Source organism: Daphnia pulex, chromosome 3 (assembly GCF_021134715.1).
Source record: "Daphnia pulex isolate KAP4 chromosome 3, ASM2113471v1".
Lineage (NCBI taxonomy): Eukaryota > Metazoa > Arthropoda > Branchiopoda > Diplostraca > Daphniidae > Daphnia > Daphnia pulex.
In genome coordinates, this window is record NC_060019.1 from 3946988 (window position 1) to 3964248 (window position 17261).

General features: G+C 38.1%; 1 protein-coding gene and 1 long non-coding RNA gene across 3 annotated transcripts; both read left to right on the forward strand.

The window, feature by feature from the left end:
• The first annotated feature begins 327 nt into the window (after window positions 1–327).
• On the forward strand, window positions 328–1470 carry LOC124191543. The gene is made up of 4 exons (XM_046584830.1): window positions 328–489; window positions 697–1022; window positions 1103–1261; window positions 1340–1470. The coding sequence occupies exons 1-4, from the start codon at window positions 387–389 to the stop codon at window positions 1442–1444; spliced, it is 693 nt and encodes a 230-aa protein (XP_046440786.1). The 5' UTR covers window positions 328–386; the 3' UTR covers window positions 1445–1470.
• Window positions 1471–3484: 2014 nt separating this feature from the next.
• On the forward strand, window positions 3485–7433 carry LOC124190608. Of its 2 annotated transcripts, XR_006873017.1 has the most exons (4): window positions 3485–6448; window positions 6535–6664; window positions 6732–6838; window positions 6923–7433. It is a non-coding gene; the product is annotated as an uncharacterized LOC124190608 (long non-coding RNA). The 2 variants fall into 2 exon arrangements; XR_006873018.1 differs by having other exon boundaries at window positions 6535–6838.
• Window positions 7434–17261: the final 9828 nt, after the last annotated feature.

The following is a 17261-nucleotide window of genomic DNA, read 5'->3' on the forward strand; positions in this document are numbered from 1 at the left end:
ACTTTATTTCTGCATTTCATTCGTGCGGTTTCATTAAAACAGAATTAAATTTGCAATAACTGATCCTGAATAGATGAATTATAATATGGTCGACCCCAAGCTCGTAGTCATACTTTGCATCATTATTTTCAATTGATTACCATAGGCTGCGGGTCTTTTGGCTGCCCTGTCTCTCCTTTCACAAGCCGTTGTCTCAACACCTTGGTCGTCACACTCGCCAATCAGTCAACAACCAACAGCTGATGGCCGTTACAGTCTTTTTTGCTGGGTTTAGGGTAAACAGTGATTAACAAATAAAATATCCATCCAATATAATTTTATTTTACGATGCATAAAAAAAAAATTAAACAGGCTTTGGGTTGGGAGCGTATCACTACGCTCTGAAGATGTTCGTCTATCAACGTGTTCGCGCTCGCAATTTTGCTCGTGCATGGAGCTTCGTTCAGGCATCACAAGCTCTACCTCTAGTCTGTGGTATACCTTTCACAGGTAAAATTTACTGTCACATACGTAAATATTTCAATAGCCTAATAAAGATGTAAAAAACTAAAAAAGCAAAATGAGCATTGAATATTGAATAACCCAGAAAAATAGAAAAATTCGTAAATCATAAAGGGAAAATAGCTCGGAATATAGCAGCAACAAATTCTGATCAATATGATATCCTAACGCTTAGTACAACATCCTACAATTCAGGTTTCTTAAGTACCGAGTATGGCCAAGAAACAGCTTATTATGCCAGCAGCGCGTTCGTGTTTAGCGGCAGCCTAGCGCTGTTCATAATTGATTTGCGCAAATATGTGCTGTCACATTCGCATTCGCATTCTCACAAGCACCAACATAGAAAGAAACAAAAGGGAGCAAATCGGCCACGTACACCTAAAGTGGCCAGCGAGCCCAATACCGACGGCGCAGGAGGTGGAAGTGTAGTAGTAGATGGCGAAATATGCCGAATAGATGTTGATGGAATTGAAGTCCAGCCAGACGAAGATGAAGAAGATCCTTGCCCACCGTCTTGCAAGGTTTTTCATTTACTCCTCATAAAACATTTCTTATCACAGTCGATCACAGTTAAACTTACATGTCTGTTTACCCATCTTAGAGTCGTATTCGAAGAGATTCATTGGCCGAAGAGGAGATTAATCTTCCGCCGCTAACGCTTTTGCAACAGACTTCCTTGGTTTTAGCTCAGTTGGGAGAGTTACCATACGGAGCTGCCGCCGCTGAACTAACCTGCATTTCCGAAGAAGGCATTGCCGATGTAAGGATTGCAGAGCTTTATGTTACGTTATTGGTCGATAAAATGTTGTAATTAATTATTTTTTTTTTACAACCCCAGATGGACATTCCAGATCATTTACTAGAAGAACTTGACTTTGCAGCCGATTGCATTACTTCTTGCGACAAGGTTTTTCTGAATTATTGTTTCATACAAAGCAAGTGATTATTTGAAAATCCCATCTATTGATCACCAGGTCAAAAATTACTTGATGCTCAGTGAATACGAGAACAACCTAATTCAACAATCTTCGACATCTTCCACGGAGCGCAAGAGTCGAAAGTCTTCTATTTTTCGACAAATCGGTCAAACGTTTAGTGACCGTTATGGAAGTAAGGGAGACTACTCTGAGAGGTGCCTTCATGCACCAAGTACACATCACTTTGGGCACGGAAATCGACGGTTATCTAATGTTCAACGAGGCGGTAGAGACCACTGCGATTCACCATTGAAAATGATCCAAATTCATGAGAACAACGAGGCTGAAGGTCGAGTTTGAGACTACGTTCTCTAAAAGACCATATCTTCGATTAGGACATTCTTAAACAATAAACTTCGATTGTTCAAGGTGTTTATAAATAAAACGTCACTATACTCTCGCCAGAAAATTCCTATCCTGGATGAGTTATACAGCTCGTTCGCCATTACCGTTATTGCAGCATATAGGTTTTAAACATGATTTATTTGTATATTTTGGTGACATACTGTTGAAAAAAAAAAGTTGTTGCAAGTTATAGAAACACAGTAAACAAAATGCACAACATACACATTTCTAATGTAAAGCAGATGCAATATTAAATGTAAAGTTTCGTATTTAAAAAATCTATTGTGCGTTTGTCATTGAAGAAGACGGCTTGACGAAAGGGGATTCGGGGGATTGACAACTCCCAGAATCCTCATACACCCTGGCTAGAATCCTCCCAAAATCTCCCAGAATCTTCAAAATCTCGTACAATCCTAAGAATCTCACAGAATCCCGTAAAATCTCATAGAATCTCCAGAATCTCGGTTAATTTACCACTTTTTAAATTTAAAACTACCCCAAAACCGCCAAAAATTACAGGTATTTAATTATTTATTGAATTTGATATACTAGAACATATCGAAATGTGGGATGAGCTAAAGCTTCATTTAATTTTTCCCTCCTTTTTTCCACCGGTGGGTGGCGCACACATTTTGTCGTCTGCTCATGAATTGAGGATGAGGCATATTTATGATTAAAAAAACATTATTGCTAATGCAAATGATTCCCAGAAAAATAGTCCCTTACGGTTTAATTTTCCTTGTATATTTCCTTTTTTATGGATGTTTATTTCCAAACCTATATAAAAGTACTACACCCTACTTGAAACTACAGAACCTATTATAGCACCTTTTCTATAAGTAAGGTCTCTTTTAAACGCAAAAAGATTCACATGCTTATACTGAATAGAGCGTGTCGGAATGAAGCCACAAGCCACGTCCACCACGTCACATAGTGCATACTGCTGTACAGAAACTGGACCAAGTACTAGTAGTGCCCCTAGCGGAATTTGGGGAGAAAATTGATTCGGAATCTCGTAGAAACCTCTCGTAGAATCTCTCATAATCTCTCATAATCTCTAGAATCTTTGAGATTCTGAATCCTCGAACACCCAAATTTTGAGTTGCCAAACCCCCGAGGAGATTCGAAAATTATGATTTTGTATACGAACCACGGGTTCTTTAGAGATTTCATGTGTCTCTTAAATAAGATAATTTGTAGAGAGGTGGGGGGGGGGGGGTTATATAGGGCTCTTTGGGATCTGTTTTCTTTTTGCCGTCTTATCTGGCAACGCAGCAAGGCTGTAGACTTTTGTAGCGCGAGAACGGGGTGAAGAGGGAGAATGGGACGAATGGGGGAGAAGAGGAAACTTGGGTCCCCTTTTTTTCGTACGCTATCCTCCCTCCCATTCGTCCCATTCTCCCTCTTCTCCTTCTCCCCGTTCTCGCTCGCACTAACAAAGTGCAAAGCCATGCTGCGTTGCCAGATAAAACGGCAAAAGAAAACAGATCCCGAAGAGCCCTATAGTCCGCTGTGTGAAACAGCAAGTTAAAAAATATTTAATTTAGTTCTAAAATTCTAGAATTAATACATGATGTTGTTCATAGGTCTCTACTTTATTCCCCAAAAAATCATTACTTTTGTAAGTTTTTTAGTTTTTTAATAAATAAAAAAAGCCCTCTAAAATTCTTAAAAAACACACATTTTTATTTTTTTTTAATTTACTCAAAATTTCAAAATTTTAAAAGAAAAGTGAGATAGCAAAGTGTAATTACACCTTTTAGCATTAATCACCAAAAAAAGAATTTTTTTTACTTTGAAAATGTGTTTTATAATTCAAGTATTCCCAAAAGCGTTTTTGGTGGGATATTTGGGACGTTAATCTGGGGTTTTTTGGGACCAATGTCTGTAATGGGCGGAGCTTAGCTCAGTGACAACGCTGAAAAAATAATAATTTTAAACAATTTATTTTCTTAATTTAGCAATAACCTAAAATCATAGCGAAAAACAAATAGGCCTACTGGGTGGAAATTATATAATAGCATGATATTTTTAAAAGAATATATAACAATTTTTTGGTGCTAAATTTAGAGTGTTTCACCCTGTCCCATATAAACCCCGAATTTTTCCACGCCCACTTTTTTTCGCAACTTTAAAAAATGGTAGCGGGTAAACTAACGACTCTAAAATAAAATAAGAAATACTGTAGATAGAAAAAAGTTAGACAAATACAATAAAACATTTATTTTACAAATCGGATGATTAGGAAAGGACCTAAACGAGAAAAACGAAAACCGGCCCAAATAACCCCACTCTCCCTATCCCCTCATTGTCCTACACACTCTTCATATAATTAGATTACTGCTATATCCACTCGAAAATCTTGTTAGTTTATTTGTTATTTCCTTTTGGTACTACAAGGGGTCTAGACACCGAGTTATAACCATTTCACGCCGATAACTTCTAAACGGCATAAAAGATGTCGATGCGGTGCGGACAGTAATTTGCGTGACGTGGCGCTACGCACTACTACAGTAGGTACCGAAAGTATCCGTACGGCTGAGAGGATCAGTAAGGAAAACGCGTTTTTCAAAACGCCCCCATTAATAGAATTCTCGGTGGAATTCAATAAATATTTTTTCTAAGGTTAGTATTAGGGTGGGGTTTCATGTGAATTTTTTGGGGGATTTTTCAACAACGCGATATGTGGTTCTTATTGCGTTGCGAAAGTATCCGTACGGCCGAGAGGCCTAGTAGAAATTGGGCTTACATTGGGCGCCTGTTATTCGGTAACTATATAATATTATAGAGCGAAACAGTTCTTAAAACCAAGAACTGCATTAGCTGTATGTGTGGTCATAAAATCACATTTTTTTAAGTTTCATTTATAGTAATGAAATTGAATATGAAAACACGAATTATAAGTTTTCCGTTTATTTCCCCTCGATTCCCCCTCATCAGTGTTGCCATATCCCAAAATCCCTTCTTCCCTTGGACGGACGAGGGAGAAAGAGAAAGGGTAAAGATTTTACTAATAAAGCTAATACCAAGAGGGACCAGCCGTTACGCGGCAAATTAATTTTCTTGAAAACGCCCCTTACCAGTTCTTCAGTCCTGATCTTGAAGAATGGAAAGAAGAGAAAAAAGGGGTGCTCGGTTTTCAGCATCTATTTTCTTGTGGAAGGATCTAGTCTACGTTACACAAATGAAAAGAAAAATGTCTTTCATTAAAAATTAATAACAAGAAAAGTCAAATAAATTTCTAGTTATAAACGATCACCCGATAGTTAAGTTAAATGCCATGAAGAATGTATAAAAAAGGGGAAAAAAAGTAAAACAATTCTTTAACTCAGGAACTTAGGAAGTCTCCTAAGCCTCCATACAAAAAAAGTAACTGGTTTGTATAGATCTTATTCGAAAAAAGTAGGCAAAACGCGGCAAAACGCTAGACGTGGTGCGCAGCATACGCCAATGCGAAACAATGTGGCTCAAAGACGAACTAATCTTTTATTTGAGCTTTTCATTCCTTACATTTTTGTAGGCGTGATTACCTCTGTCAAACTTGGTAGGACTGTGGTGTAAAGCACGGTGATGAGAAGAACAAACGGAGACTAAAAGACAGTGAAATTACAAGTTGTTTGACATAGGCCTGTATATTTAATCATTTTTCCTGTAAGATATGATAGATCAGAGCAAATTATAAGCTGTTTGACACATACCTAATGTTCCTATAAAATAGTCAACGCTCTTGAAGAGAGATCACGCACGACGCACGACTTATCACGCAGGGGAGGGGGGCCGGATATTTCATGAAAAAAACATGTAACTTTTTCTGTGCGGCGATTAGAACGACGGAAAAATGAAGAGATCCCCCAAAGACAATTTTGCTGTGGATTCCGTATCCTATACTTACGGTGCTCGCAAGAAAAATAAGACTGCACTCTCGTACTTGTTCGGTCTACATATTTGTAGCTGGTGTACAAATTCGTCTTTGTACACCTTTTGTACACGTTTGTATATCCTGTACAGGAAAACTAAGATTTGTACGCCTCATGTGGAAGTATGAAAATTAGTTTTTTTTTTAGTTTTTTACTCTTTTAGCGAAAGGAAGAGACCCACAAATCTAATTTTTGACCACGTTTCTCTCCCATTCCTAAACCGCTCTAATCTCAAGTTCTTTCTTGAAAACCCATAATGGAAATCCATAATGGCGGCTAAAAACAAAAAATTGTCTAAGTCCCATCACTGAAATTCAATGGGGCTAGATGTTAGTAGTGTTGATATCTTTGTGGCATTCAGTTTTTTTAATGAGATAGAGAGTAAGTGGGCTTTAAGTACGCAATCCAAATTTTTTTGTATCCTTGTGTCATCCCCCCCCTTTTTTATTCCCCCCTTTAAGTCCTGGTACTTGACGCTTGAGTGAAGAACGAGTTAGTTGTTTCTTAAACTTAGAGAAAAATGGCATAAAAATATGCAGATGTTATGTAAAGGAGTTTTTACGATTACTAAATTATTCGGACCGCGAACGAGGTTCCTCAACTTATGTTGGATTCCCCTGGTAGAAGTGGCTTCATCCCTTTTCTGCCAGGAGAGATTTTCCGACCTTTGGCAGTTCTCGTTTCGTTGACTTCGAATGCGGATCTTTGGTAAGTCTCATTTTGGATTTTTCCGATTACAATGAGGAACCTTTACATATTATTGCATTCTTATACAATTCTATTTACACATGCAGATTTGGGCAGATTTTCTTTTGAAACATCCTTAGGTGAAAAGAAGCTTCCAGAAAGACTTCATCGAGGAATACTTCAATTGACTCGTTGCTTACGTAAACACTTTAAAAAAGGACATATAGTGCTCGCACGGTATGCCTTTTAACGGTTACACACCACAGACAGCAGTGTGCAGTAATATTTTACTAACAATTCTTAGATGGAGTTAAGGCTCTTATGCTTTTGTTGTCCACACACCCCAGCATGTTAAGCATTCGCAAGATACCTGCTACTCAGCTCATGGAGAGATTCATCGTGTTCAGAGACGTATGTGAAACCCTGCTACATATGTTATCTCTAAAAATCATATGTATGTAGGTCACACTAACAAACTTTACTCGTTATGTTTAGGAGAACATTTACTTAGAGGACTTTGCCTCTGTTTCAAAACCCGTCTATTTGAAACAACCTTTTCTTGTGTGCGTCGGTTCTGTGGCTAATCCTGGCCCTTTCTATTTAATAATAGATCACACCGTCATCCCATGCGACGAAGATATTGATGTTGCCTTCCGAAACCTCTACGCTTCGTTTTACACTTTCCATATTGATTATCCGTTTCACATCAAAATGTTCTACGCCTTCTTCGATGAAATCGTGTTTAGAGTGGAAAGTAAGAAGGAAATAAGAACGACGAACCGGAATTTTGCAAACGTGTTACAGAAAACAGTGCCCCGTACTCACGGCCATGCTACTGTACACGATGAGGAATCTGAAATTTAAATCTTGGCATAGTACTGCTCATAAACTGGACTACCGATATTGTTAATTCATTCATTGCTTTGTCGTTTTTTTCTTGACGCTGCGGAATGCAATTACTGTTTGTATTACTTCATCTCTTTTTTTTTACTTCACCTTTTTTCAATAAGTGACTCAATATTCTAATTTATCTGAAATGATGAGAAGGTTTATCAATAAATTTTAATTTATTTTTTCATTTATCCCATGTACGTTTTTGGTGGTAACGGTTTGCACAAATGAAAGGTGGAGGGTGGAAGAGAAGTGAGGTGAGAGGGTAGGTGGGAGGAGACGGCTGGAGGGATAGGAAGGAGGAGGGTGAGGGTGGGCATAGTATAAGAGGAAGGAGCAGCAAAAAATTTTTTTTTGTGTGATCACCTTGGGCAATGGATATCCTCAAGCAACCGCAATGCCATTGTTCAGCAAAAAGGGAATGGTGATTATTTCTTGCATCGGCAATTTGAGGACTTTGTAATATGTATACAAAGGGTGTACAAAAGCAATATGTACACCTTTTGCATACCCTGGTGTACAAGCTTGTACCCACTTTCATTTTACACCAGGTATGTACACCCTTTGTACACCCAAAAAGGACGAGAGTGTGCTGTCATCACAAAATGATACGTGTATCTATGAGGCTAGCTACTTGTTTCCATCCAAGTCGACACAAAAAACCGCTACGACAATCTGCTGATTTGATTTTGGAAAACTTTATTTGCAAAAAAACCTTGTAAACGGGTTGCCCCACACGCTGCGCACATAGTCTGAGAGCCCACGACAAAAGTTGTCTTTTTTCTTCCTCGGAAGGTTTAGGCAGATATTTGGAATCGTGGGGGGGAGGTAGTTATTGAAAGCCCCGTCTGGCTCGGCGCCGTGGGGCCGTTCGGAAGTTATAGACTCCCGAACTCGGCGTGATTTCCAATTTTGTCTACTTAGTTTCTTATTCATAATTTTAACGTAGAATATAGAGAATAAAAAACTGCATCGAATGTCGTTCGACCAGATCAAAAATATGGAAAACCGAAAAAAGTGTGAGAGCGTTCTCAAATTAGTGAAAGCAAAAGCTCACCAATTTGAGTGTGCATGTAAAGCAATTTCAAACTTTGCCCTTAATTGATCGCTGAGCTGGGATCGCTGATCAAAGTTGCAGATCATTACTGTTTGTTCATAATCCAACACAGTATATAAGTAGGTACTGAACAAGCAAGTGCATAGAAATGTGTTTGTTTGATTAGCTAAAAAGAGAAATATTTGTTTCTTTGTCCTTTGTTTGTGGTAGTCGCAGCTAGGCTAGCAATAATGTAGGGAAACTTTCGGAATTAATTAATTTAGGAAAAAATTTCGAAAATTCAAAAGCGGATTCACACTACAGTTGTGGTCCAGCTATCGGGCCACTGGTGCAAAGGCCGTTAAGGGAATCGGCCCTATAAGCTTGCAACCGATCCCAGCTCCACCACAGTGTGACTATTGAGAACATGTTAGTGGTATTTGGTTGTATTTGGTATTTTATTTCCGCGAGACTGTAGGCTGAAGAAACTGATGCACACCAAATCGGAAAAACGCCATTTTCAGAATTCTCAACTGCCTTGTTTCAAGGATAGAGCTAGCCTAAAGTGCTTACAATGCGTAATTATCCGTTTTCGCAAAATTTATTTTTTCTTGCTCGAGAAATTGCATAAGTTTCTTCAGCCTATAGCCTAACAACAAAGACTCGAATTTATCTGACTAGCCGCTAGGTGGTTTAGGACAGAAAAATTGCTGTCCTAGTTTATGTGATGGATACTTTACATCAGAATGTGCATTAACGTGTTCCTGGAACGACAAACCTTTCCTCAAATCATTTGTTTTGTTTGATTCCACGCCGTGTTTGTGTAGTTGCAGACGTGCCATTTTATTAATCTAGGGAAATATACATGGCATGAGACTGAGAAGAAAGGACAACGTTCTAGCACGAACACTAATATATATATGAAATCGATAGGTCGACCTAGGAAAGACCGAAGGGACGATAAGGGGTACTCTAAAGCGGTTGGATAGGCGCGCAAGTTTGCACAATATGATAGGAAGAGTAGTAATTGAAACCTCTGAAACACTGTATGATATATTCTCACAAATCCAAAATAAAATTTTTTTGTTTAAAAAGTGAGGTTAAAATAAATTAGGAAATGCTGAAAGAGCAATTCAAGCTTGGTAAAAGGAATCAAAGAAATAATTTCATTGCTGTCATTTCATTCTTTCTTTCCCATTGATGGATTTTGAGTAGAAGGAGGATGCTGTCTATTAGTTATGAATCGAAGTGTTGTTAATTTTTAAGGCATAACAGTTCGATCCACAAAGGTTTTTTCTCTACGTGAATAGGTGTATTGGTGTTTAAACTTGAATTGGATTTATTTTTTAGAGGGAAATGTATTCTAGCATTTGAAAAGCTGGTCAGCCCAGGACTATGCCTACAATTAAACTTAACTCAACCACACTCACAGTCGCATCAACGGGAACTCCTAGTTGCCGTTATTTACCAGGCCATGGTAAGTCTAATGCAACTTAAGTACAAGGTGCCTTAGCCAAATATTACTCAATTACGTTCAGCGCACAGATTTGGTCAATTTCTACTTCGACAGCGCACCTGAGGAGCGCGTGAGTATGACCCACAGTTACTCGGCTACCTCCGTATACGCGGAAACAAAGACCTGGACATCCTGCTGTCCTCTTTGGTATGATCTGTTATATAGTCACCATGCCTTCTCGTGTATCATAATTTCATAACATTATAGAGATAACTGGGAACTATGTAGATACATAATTTCAATAGACGAGAGAGAAAAGGATCCACTTATTTGTTCTATCACGCCGTTGATCAATCTTCTCACATCAGAGAGAAAACTATTACCATTATATATTGATTCATGAAATATGCAGTGAAATGGTGATGTGTCTTTGTGATAAAACTGCTTGTTGGTAACCGTAACTACCTCCCCTTAATTGTGCCAGCTCGAGACCTAAAAGATGCCCGACGTCCTCGCTCTCGAATCTTCCACTTGAACCTTCCTCAACGCAATGAGTACTAATTGCATCTTTCTTCATCTGGCCCCTCCCCGTAAATTTTTAAAAGAAGAAATCATCTTCTGTTTGGGTTTGTCCAGTGTTTAAACGTAAATAACAAACGAAAGGGAATTTTTAAAAGTAACGAATTTTATTTTTGTACATTTTTATCGGTAACTATATAATGTTTTATATAAACATATTTTCATTGGTAATTCGGCAAGAAAAAGGAGCATTTGCCCTCTGCTCGGTTTTTCGGCATTTGATATGAAAATTTTTCTAATCATGTACAAGTAATGGACGATCAGGACAGTGGCATCTAATTTTCACAATGCATAGACCCAGTTATAGGGGAATTCTTGTTGCTCTTTTGAATCTCGAAGGTATCGATTAAATTTTGCGTTTTCTCCTTTGGAAAAATTGAAGGGAAATTGGTTGTTTCTATTCGCAACAACTTCTTTTTGTTCTATTTGTTAGAATTTTTAGTGAGGTACAAAAAATTTGAACAAGCTAAAACCCACCTATTAGTTATGTGGGAACTATGTTCTTCTTATTAGTCCAAATTTGGGGGGCCAGGAACAAAGTGAAAAATAGGAGTGAAAGGCTCATTTAGAACCACTTATTATGCCTTCTCTCAAAAAAATTGTGAAGGAAACCAGACAGGCGGTATGGAATTTTCGTAGCGGGCAAAAATGAATAACTGCATAACAATAGCCTTAGGCCTACTGTCTCTTTGGACAAGTGACTAAGAAAATGAAGAAAATGTCAAAATCCTGTATCATTAAATGGGAAAACCCAAAGAATCATAACTTTGCTATGAATCACTTTTCGAGCATGTCAAATATGAGCAGATGTTACGATGTCAATGGAAAAGTTGCTTTTGTGATTATTTATCTTTTTCAATCATTTCATTTGAAAAATAACGAAAAATAACTCTTGAAAGTCAGACAATTAACGATATGTTCACTTTGCCTGATATAAGTATTAGAACTGGAGAACCCGTGTGAAGGACACCATATCCATTAGACTTCAATAGCGTTTGAAAACCTGGATGTCATTTTTGAATTAGAAAAAAATTAAATTTCGTTCCCCTTGTTCCCTCTACGAAAGTTCCAGATAGTTTGTCGGGTTTCATTTATAATGTTTTTATTGGGAAAGACATGGCCAGTGGCTAAATGAGCCTGTTACTCATTTTCTTTTTTCCCATGTTTCGCTTCTTTTCCTCCCAAAATTGAGCTAAAAGTTAAACATAGTTACAAAACAAGAATGTTTGTATTTCCACCCTAAAACCCACCCAGACAAGCGAGGCGCAATGCCTGAGGTTTTAGAATAAGAATGATCTAATGTTCCTATAATCTATTGAATCAGTGCTCTTGATGAGAGATTGCCACCGATATTCCCGATACTTTACGCGCGGGGGATTTACCGGATATTTTATGTAAAACAAACGTGTAACTTCTTTGTGTGCTACGATTAGCTTGAGGGTAAAATGAATGGAACCCCCGTAGACAATTTGGCTTTGAACTCTGTATTGAACATCCATAGTCCTACCTCCTACGGTCCTTGCAATAAAAACAAGACTAATGTCTTCACGAAATTATATGTGTATCTATGAGGCTGAGAGCTAGATGACTACGAGTTTCCAAGTAGACTTAAAAACGCTGCGCCAATATATACTGATTTTGTTTTTGAAAACTTAAAAAAAAAAATCCAAGTGAACGGAAGTGAACACGCTGCGCAATGCACAACTCAAAAATTATAACGCGCGTGTGTCGCGCTCTCTCGTTCTTTTGCACATATTAAACTATATATATTTATTAACGATATATATTTAAAATGATCACTATAAAAAAATCTAAAATCCACTTGATTGCAGAAATCGGTCTTGCTAGGGTACAGTCAACAAACCATATTTATTTATAAGTTTTCCTTTATGGGTAGACAGATGAGCGTCCAAATATGTTGAACGTACACACCAAAATGAAGGGACCAAAATGAATGCCGGAAAATTGAGCCATTTCCGAATGAGAATATAACCGTAACGACAACAGTGATTGAGACTCCAGTCTCTTTTACTGTTGGTCACAATGTAAAGGTTTCGAGCCGTTCATTCAACTTATCTATTATCAGGAATTTCTGTGATTAAGGTTTAGATCACATCCCGTGAATAATATTAGGAGTTGAAACTAGATTTAAATCTGCTCAACAGAGTCAGACTTCAAGCATAGCTTCCACCACCAACTCAATACTACACTTCAACTACTTCTACTTCGTTACACTTTAGACCAATTGACTTAGATATAGACCAGAAGACTTTTTAAAAGATTACCACCCCGCCCGTGATTTTCTCAATGTCAGGGTGACTTATAGCCAAACCACTCACAGTATCACACCCTCAGCGATCACACCACCCGTGGTACTCACAGGGTCACATGAAATAGATGGAAAATTAAGAGAATTTGTAATACGAGTACGGGGATTAAAAGGCTTGAGATCACAAGCATGAACATGATAAATACGTTTCTTCCTATCCCTGCAAACAGAATAATTGACGGCATATACTTTTCCGACGATAAGAAATGGGTCATGAAAAGAATGCATTAATTTTTCTGAGCGGCCCTTCTTCCGAGTAGGGCGATGAACCCAGACGAGATCACCAAAAGCATAGCATTTGTTTTGACGAAGAGCGTTATAGCGGATGCGCCGGCGATGTTGAACACTTAACAATCTTCTTTTAATTTGTTACCAAAGAATAGGGATCCGACGGATGAATTTAAGAGGATCAGGTCAGGTAAACGGAAATTTGAGTGTTTCCCAAGGCGACGTCAATAGTTAGAACTGCTTCACAATCGCAAAGCATTAGAAAAGGGGCCATTCTTGTAGATTTCTGTCTGCTAGTGTTGTAGGCAAACACAACATGATCAATCACATCATCCCAATTAGAATGAGAAGAATCCAAAAACATAGAGAGCATCTCAGCAAGGGTGTGATTAAAGCGTTCCACGAGTTTATTACATTAGGGATAGGGTGCCGTGGTGATAAGATGATAAGTTTGTATACTGCGAAATAACTCTTCGGCAAATCCCAAGAGTTAACACCTTCCACGATCTGAGATCACGTTGAGCGGAGAATCATGTTGTAACAGGACACGATGAATTAAAAATTTAACAACTTCGATGGTATTTGCGGATAGAACAGCCTTCGCAATCTTTTAGTAATAATTTAGTTAAATAATCTATAAAAATAATCACATCTTTTCCCATCTTGAGACAAGGGAAAAAAACCCAATAAGATCAATACCAACTTTTTCGAATGGTTGTTGAACCGAAATGGTTTCCAGGTAGCCCACGGGTCGTTCTTGTAGTTTTTTCTTTGACTGACATTCAACACACGACTTTACATAATGAACAACATCTTGAGTTCGTTTAGGTCAGAAGAAACGTTGATTAATTTTGAACAAAGTCCGCGAGACTCGCAAATGTCCCGCGGTTATATCATCGTGACAAGCTATAAGAGAACTTGCTTGATTAGTTGAGGCGGCAAACATAGTTGTTTTTTAAAAAATGACCACGAAAAACGACTACGTGATATAATACACCACCAATGAGTAAAAAATTACAAATCTTCCGTCGCGTCGAACAATTTTGATTGGATATTGTGAGGTCTTCTATTAGATTTATTACCAACTGGAGTTTTTTTGTAATTGGGAAATATTAGATTCAGTAAGACACAAAGAAGAGGATTGACAAAGTAGCACGGGAATTTCAGATTCCACTTCCGGAGATCCAATATGATGACGAGATAAAACATTAGCATCGGTATGAAGACGTCCGCTATGATAAACAATGTCGATGTCGAGATCTTGAAGTTGAAGGCTCCAGCGTGCCACACGGCCAGGACGATCTTTTTTACACATGAGCCAACATAAAGCGTGATGATCCATAATAGCTTTGATTTTCGTTCCCCACACAAATACTTAGATTTTTTGTAATGACCAGACCAAAGTTAAACATTGCTGTTCGGTAATGGAATAATTCCGTTCAGAAGAACTTAAAAGAGGACTAGCATACGACAATTCTCTTTCCCCATCCTGTTGTTGAACAAGTACTGCTCCTTGAACACCATATATGCATGTATCCCAATGAATTTCCATGGGTAAGTCATTATTTGGATGGCCAAGAATAGGTGGGGACAATAATTCAGTTTGAAGAGTAATGAAGCTAAGTTTATATTCGTGAGACCAGATGAAGGCATGATCCTTTTTTTGAAAGATCAATAAGTGGACGAGCGATGACGGCAAAATTCTTGATGAAATGGCGATAATAAGAACATAATCCAATGAAACTCTGAAGTGTTTTTACGGAACAAGGTCTTGGGAACTGAGACATAGCCTCCACTTTAGCCGGATCTGGTGAAATTCCGGCCCCAGTCACAATACGCTCCAAAATTTAAAGACTTGTTGCCCCAAAAGTACATTTAGCCAATTCAAATTAAGATGGGCTCCAGATAAACATTTAAGTACGGCATCTATTCGTTGGAGATGTTTACGGATAGTTTTGGAGAACATAAATATTTCGTCGAGATAAACAAGACAACTATTCCATTTCATTCCAGCTAACAAAACATCCATCATTCGTTGAAATGTACTGGGAGCATTCCTTAGCCCAGCAGGCATAACTTTAAATTAGTAGAGTCCATTATTAGCAACGAAAGTCGTTTTTTCACGATCTTCTGGTTTTATTTGTACTTGCCAATATCCAGCTTGCATGTCCACGATGGAAAAAATACTGCGATCCTTCTATCTGACTTAAGGCGTCGTCAATCCTGGGTAGTGGATACACATCTTTAGTTGTAATAGAGTTCAGTCACCGATAATCCCCACAAAATTGCCACTTATTTCCGTCAGATTTTCCAACCAACACCACAGGAGCAGTAAAAGGACCTTTTGACGGTTCAATAACATCGTCTCGCAGCATATTTTCAACCTGTTTTCCTTGATGTATTGTTTTTTCCACGCACTTGCATAGGGTTGTTGATGGGTTGATAAATTGTCTCATATATCAATCCCATGTTGAACATGATTAGATGAACCCAGGTCGCAATCAGATGCCGCAAAACACTAAGTATCGGCCCGAAGTAGATGCTGAAACTGTTCTTGATCAGGTATAGATAGTTCTTGATTAATGGATTTTGTAAAGTCAAGATATTCTGTGGTTTTCACTGCTAAAAGAGAATCTTCAGAAAACTCCTCCACCTCTGAAATCTTCATCAATGCTACACTTTCTGGAATCCATTGAGGAGGGTCTGAAAAATTGGTGAGTTGAACAGCAGCAGGTGATGATCCATTAAAATAACAAAATCTTCCACTGGAAAATCCTTTTGTCGTTCATGAGTTTAGTTGAAGGCTCGATCTTGTGTAAGCTAACAGACTCCTCCATTTCAGTTACACCACCGATTTTTACATAAATAATGGATTTAGGTGGAATTTGGTAAGACGCTTTACAAAAAATAAAATTGGATAACTTTGGTACGAGATCACAATCAATATTTCCGAGCTCAAACAAGGCCTGTTTTTCTTCATAATTAATGCTGATATTTTTCAATTGGCGAAGAGAATTGTTCCCCAACATTAATTGATATCCATTGATTCCAAACACTAAACCCGTAACATGAATTTTTAAATTTTCAATTAGGATATCCGTTTCAACAGTTCCTTCAACATTATCTCGTTTTCCAACGGCTAATAGAACATTGGGGCCAGACCATTCGACTACAGGGATTTGTAATAATTCACATAATTCAGGAGAAAACACTGGTATCAATAATTGCTTCAACAGGTTGATTTTTTACAGAAGGCTTGTTTTAAAAACAACAGAGACTGGTCCATAGAGAGAATAGTGAAGACTGATCGGTTGACATGATCCCTTCCAACAAACCCTAAACGTTTCATGGTGCGACCGCACTTTTCTTCTTATTTCTCTGAGTTCCACGTTGATCACTTGTATTCGTCAAATGAGTCGAACTATTAAAGATGTAGCATTTTCTAACAATTTGTAGATCGGGACAGCTACGACCGATATGTACCGATTTGTTATAACGGAAACAAATCGGCTCATCACTAAAGGTTCTTTTTAATGTTCGGGGAAGCATTTCTCTAAGTTTATCGTTAAGATTCCGTCCAATTTCTTTTACTTCGTTACAAATGTCTTTTTTTTAGTCCTTCAGGGTGCTTTTTAGTTCCTCATGACATTTCCGATGCAACATCTTTTTTAAATTGCTGCAACTTTTCATTGGTTACGAAAGGTGATGGTGAATGAATGAACTACAGGGTTTTTAATGTCATTACAGGAATTCCGGGTGAATTAATTTAGCTGGTTGGGCAAGATGATTCGCCTGACACTGAATTTGTACTAGTTTCATGAAATCTTGCGTGTTGTGTTGGTCGGGTTTGAAAAAAGGATAAACCTTTTAAATCAATGATCAATTAAGCTCACAAAGAAAGTGCTGTACTTTACTTGCTTCACTGATATTTTTGGGTCGACACAAGAACAAAGATAATAGATAACATCATGACAAAAACTGATGGCTAGTTCTTTTCACGTTGATATCGAGAGCGTAGTTTTGTTTCCAAATCTAGCTCGTAGTTCGGAAGTTTAAACGCAATTAAAAACTTTGCACGAATTTCATCAAACAAAATTGAACGGGGTACGACACTTAAATACCATCTGCGTGCGGTACCATAAAGACTCATACCAAAATTGTTGAGTTTTTGTATAGGACTCCAGCCGTTATATCTTGAAATTTCTTCAAAGCGGAAGAGCCAGTCTACCGCGTCTTCTTGTGGATCACTCCTAAAGATGGGAGGATCCCGTACTCAGTGTCTTGGCACGTTAACATCTCCATGTATTGGTGGCCT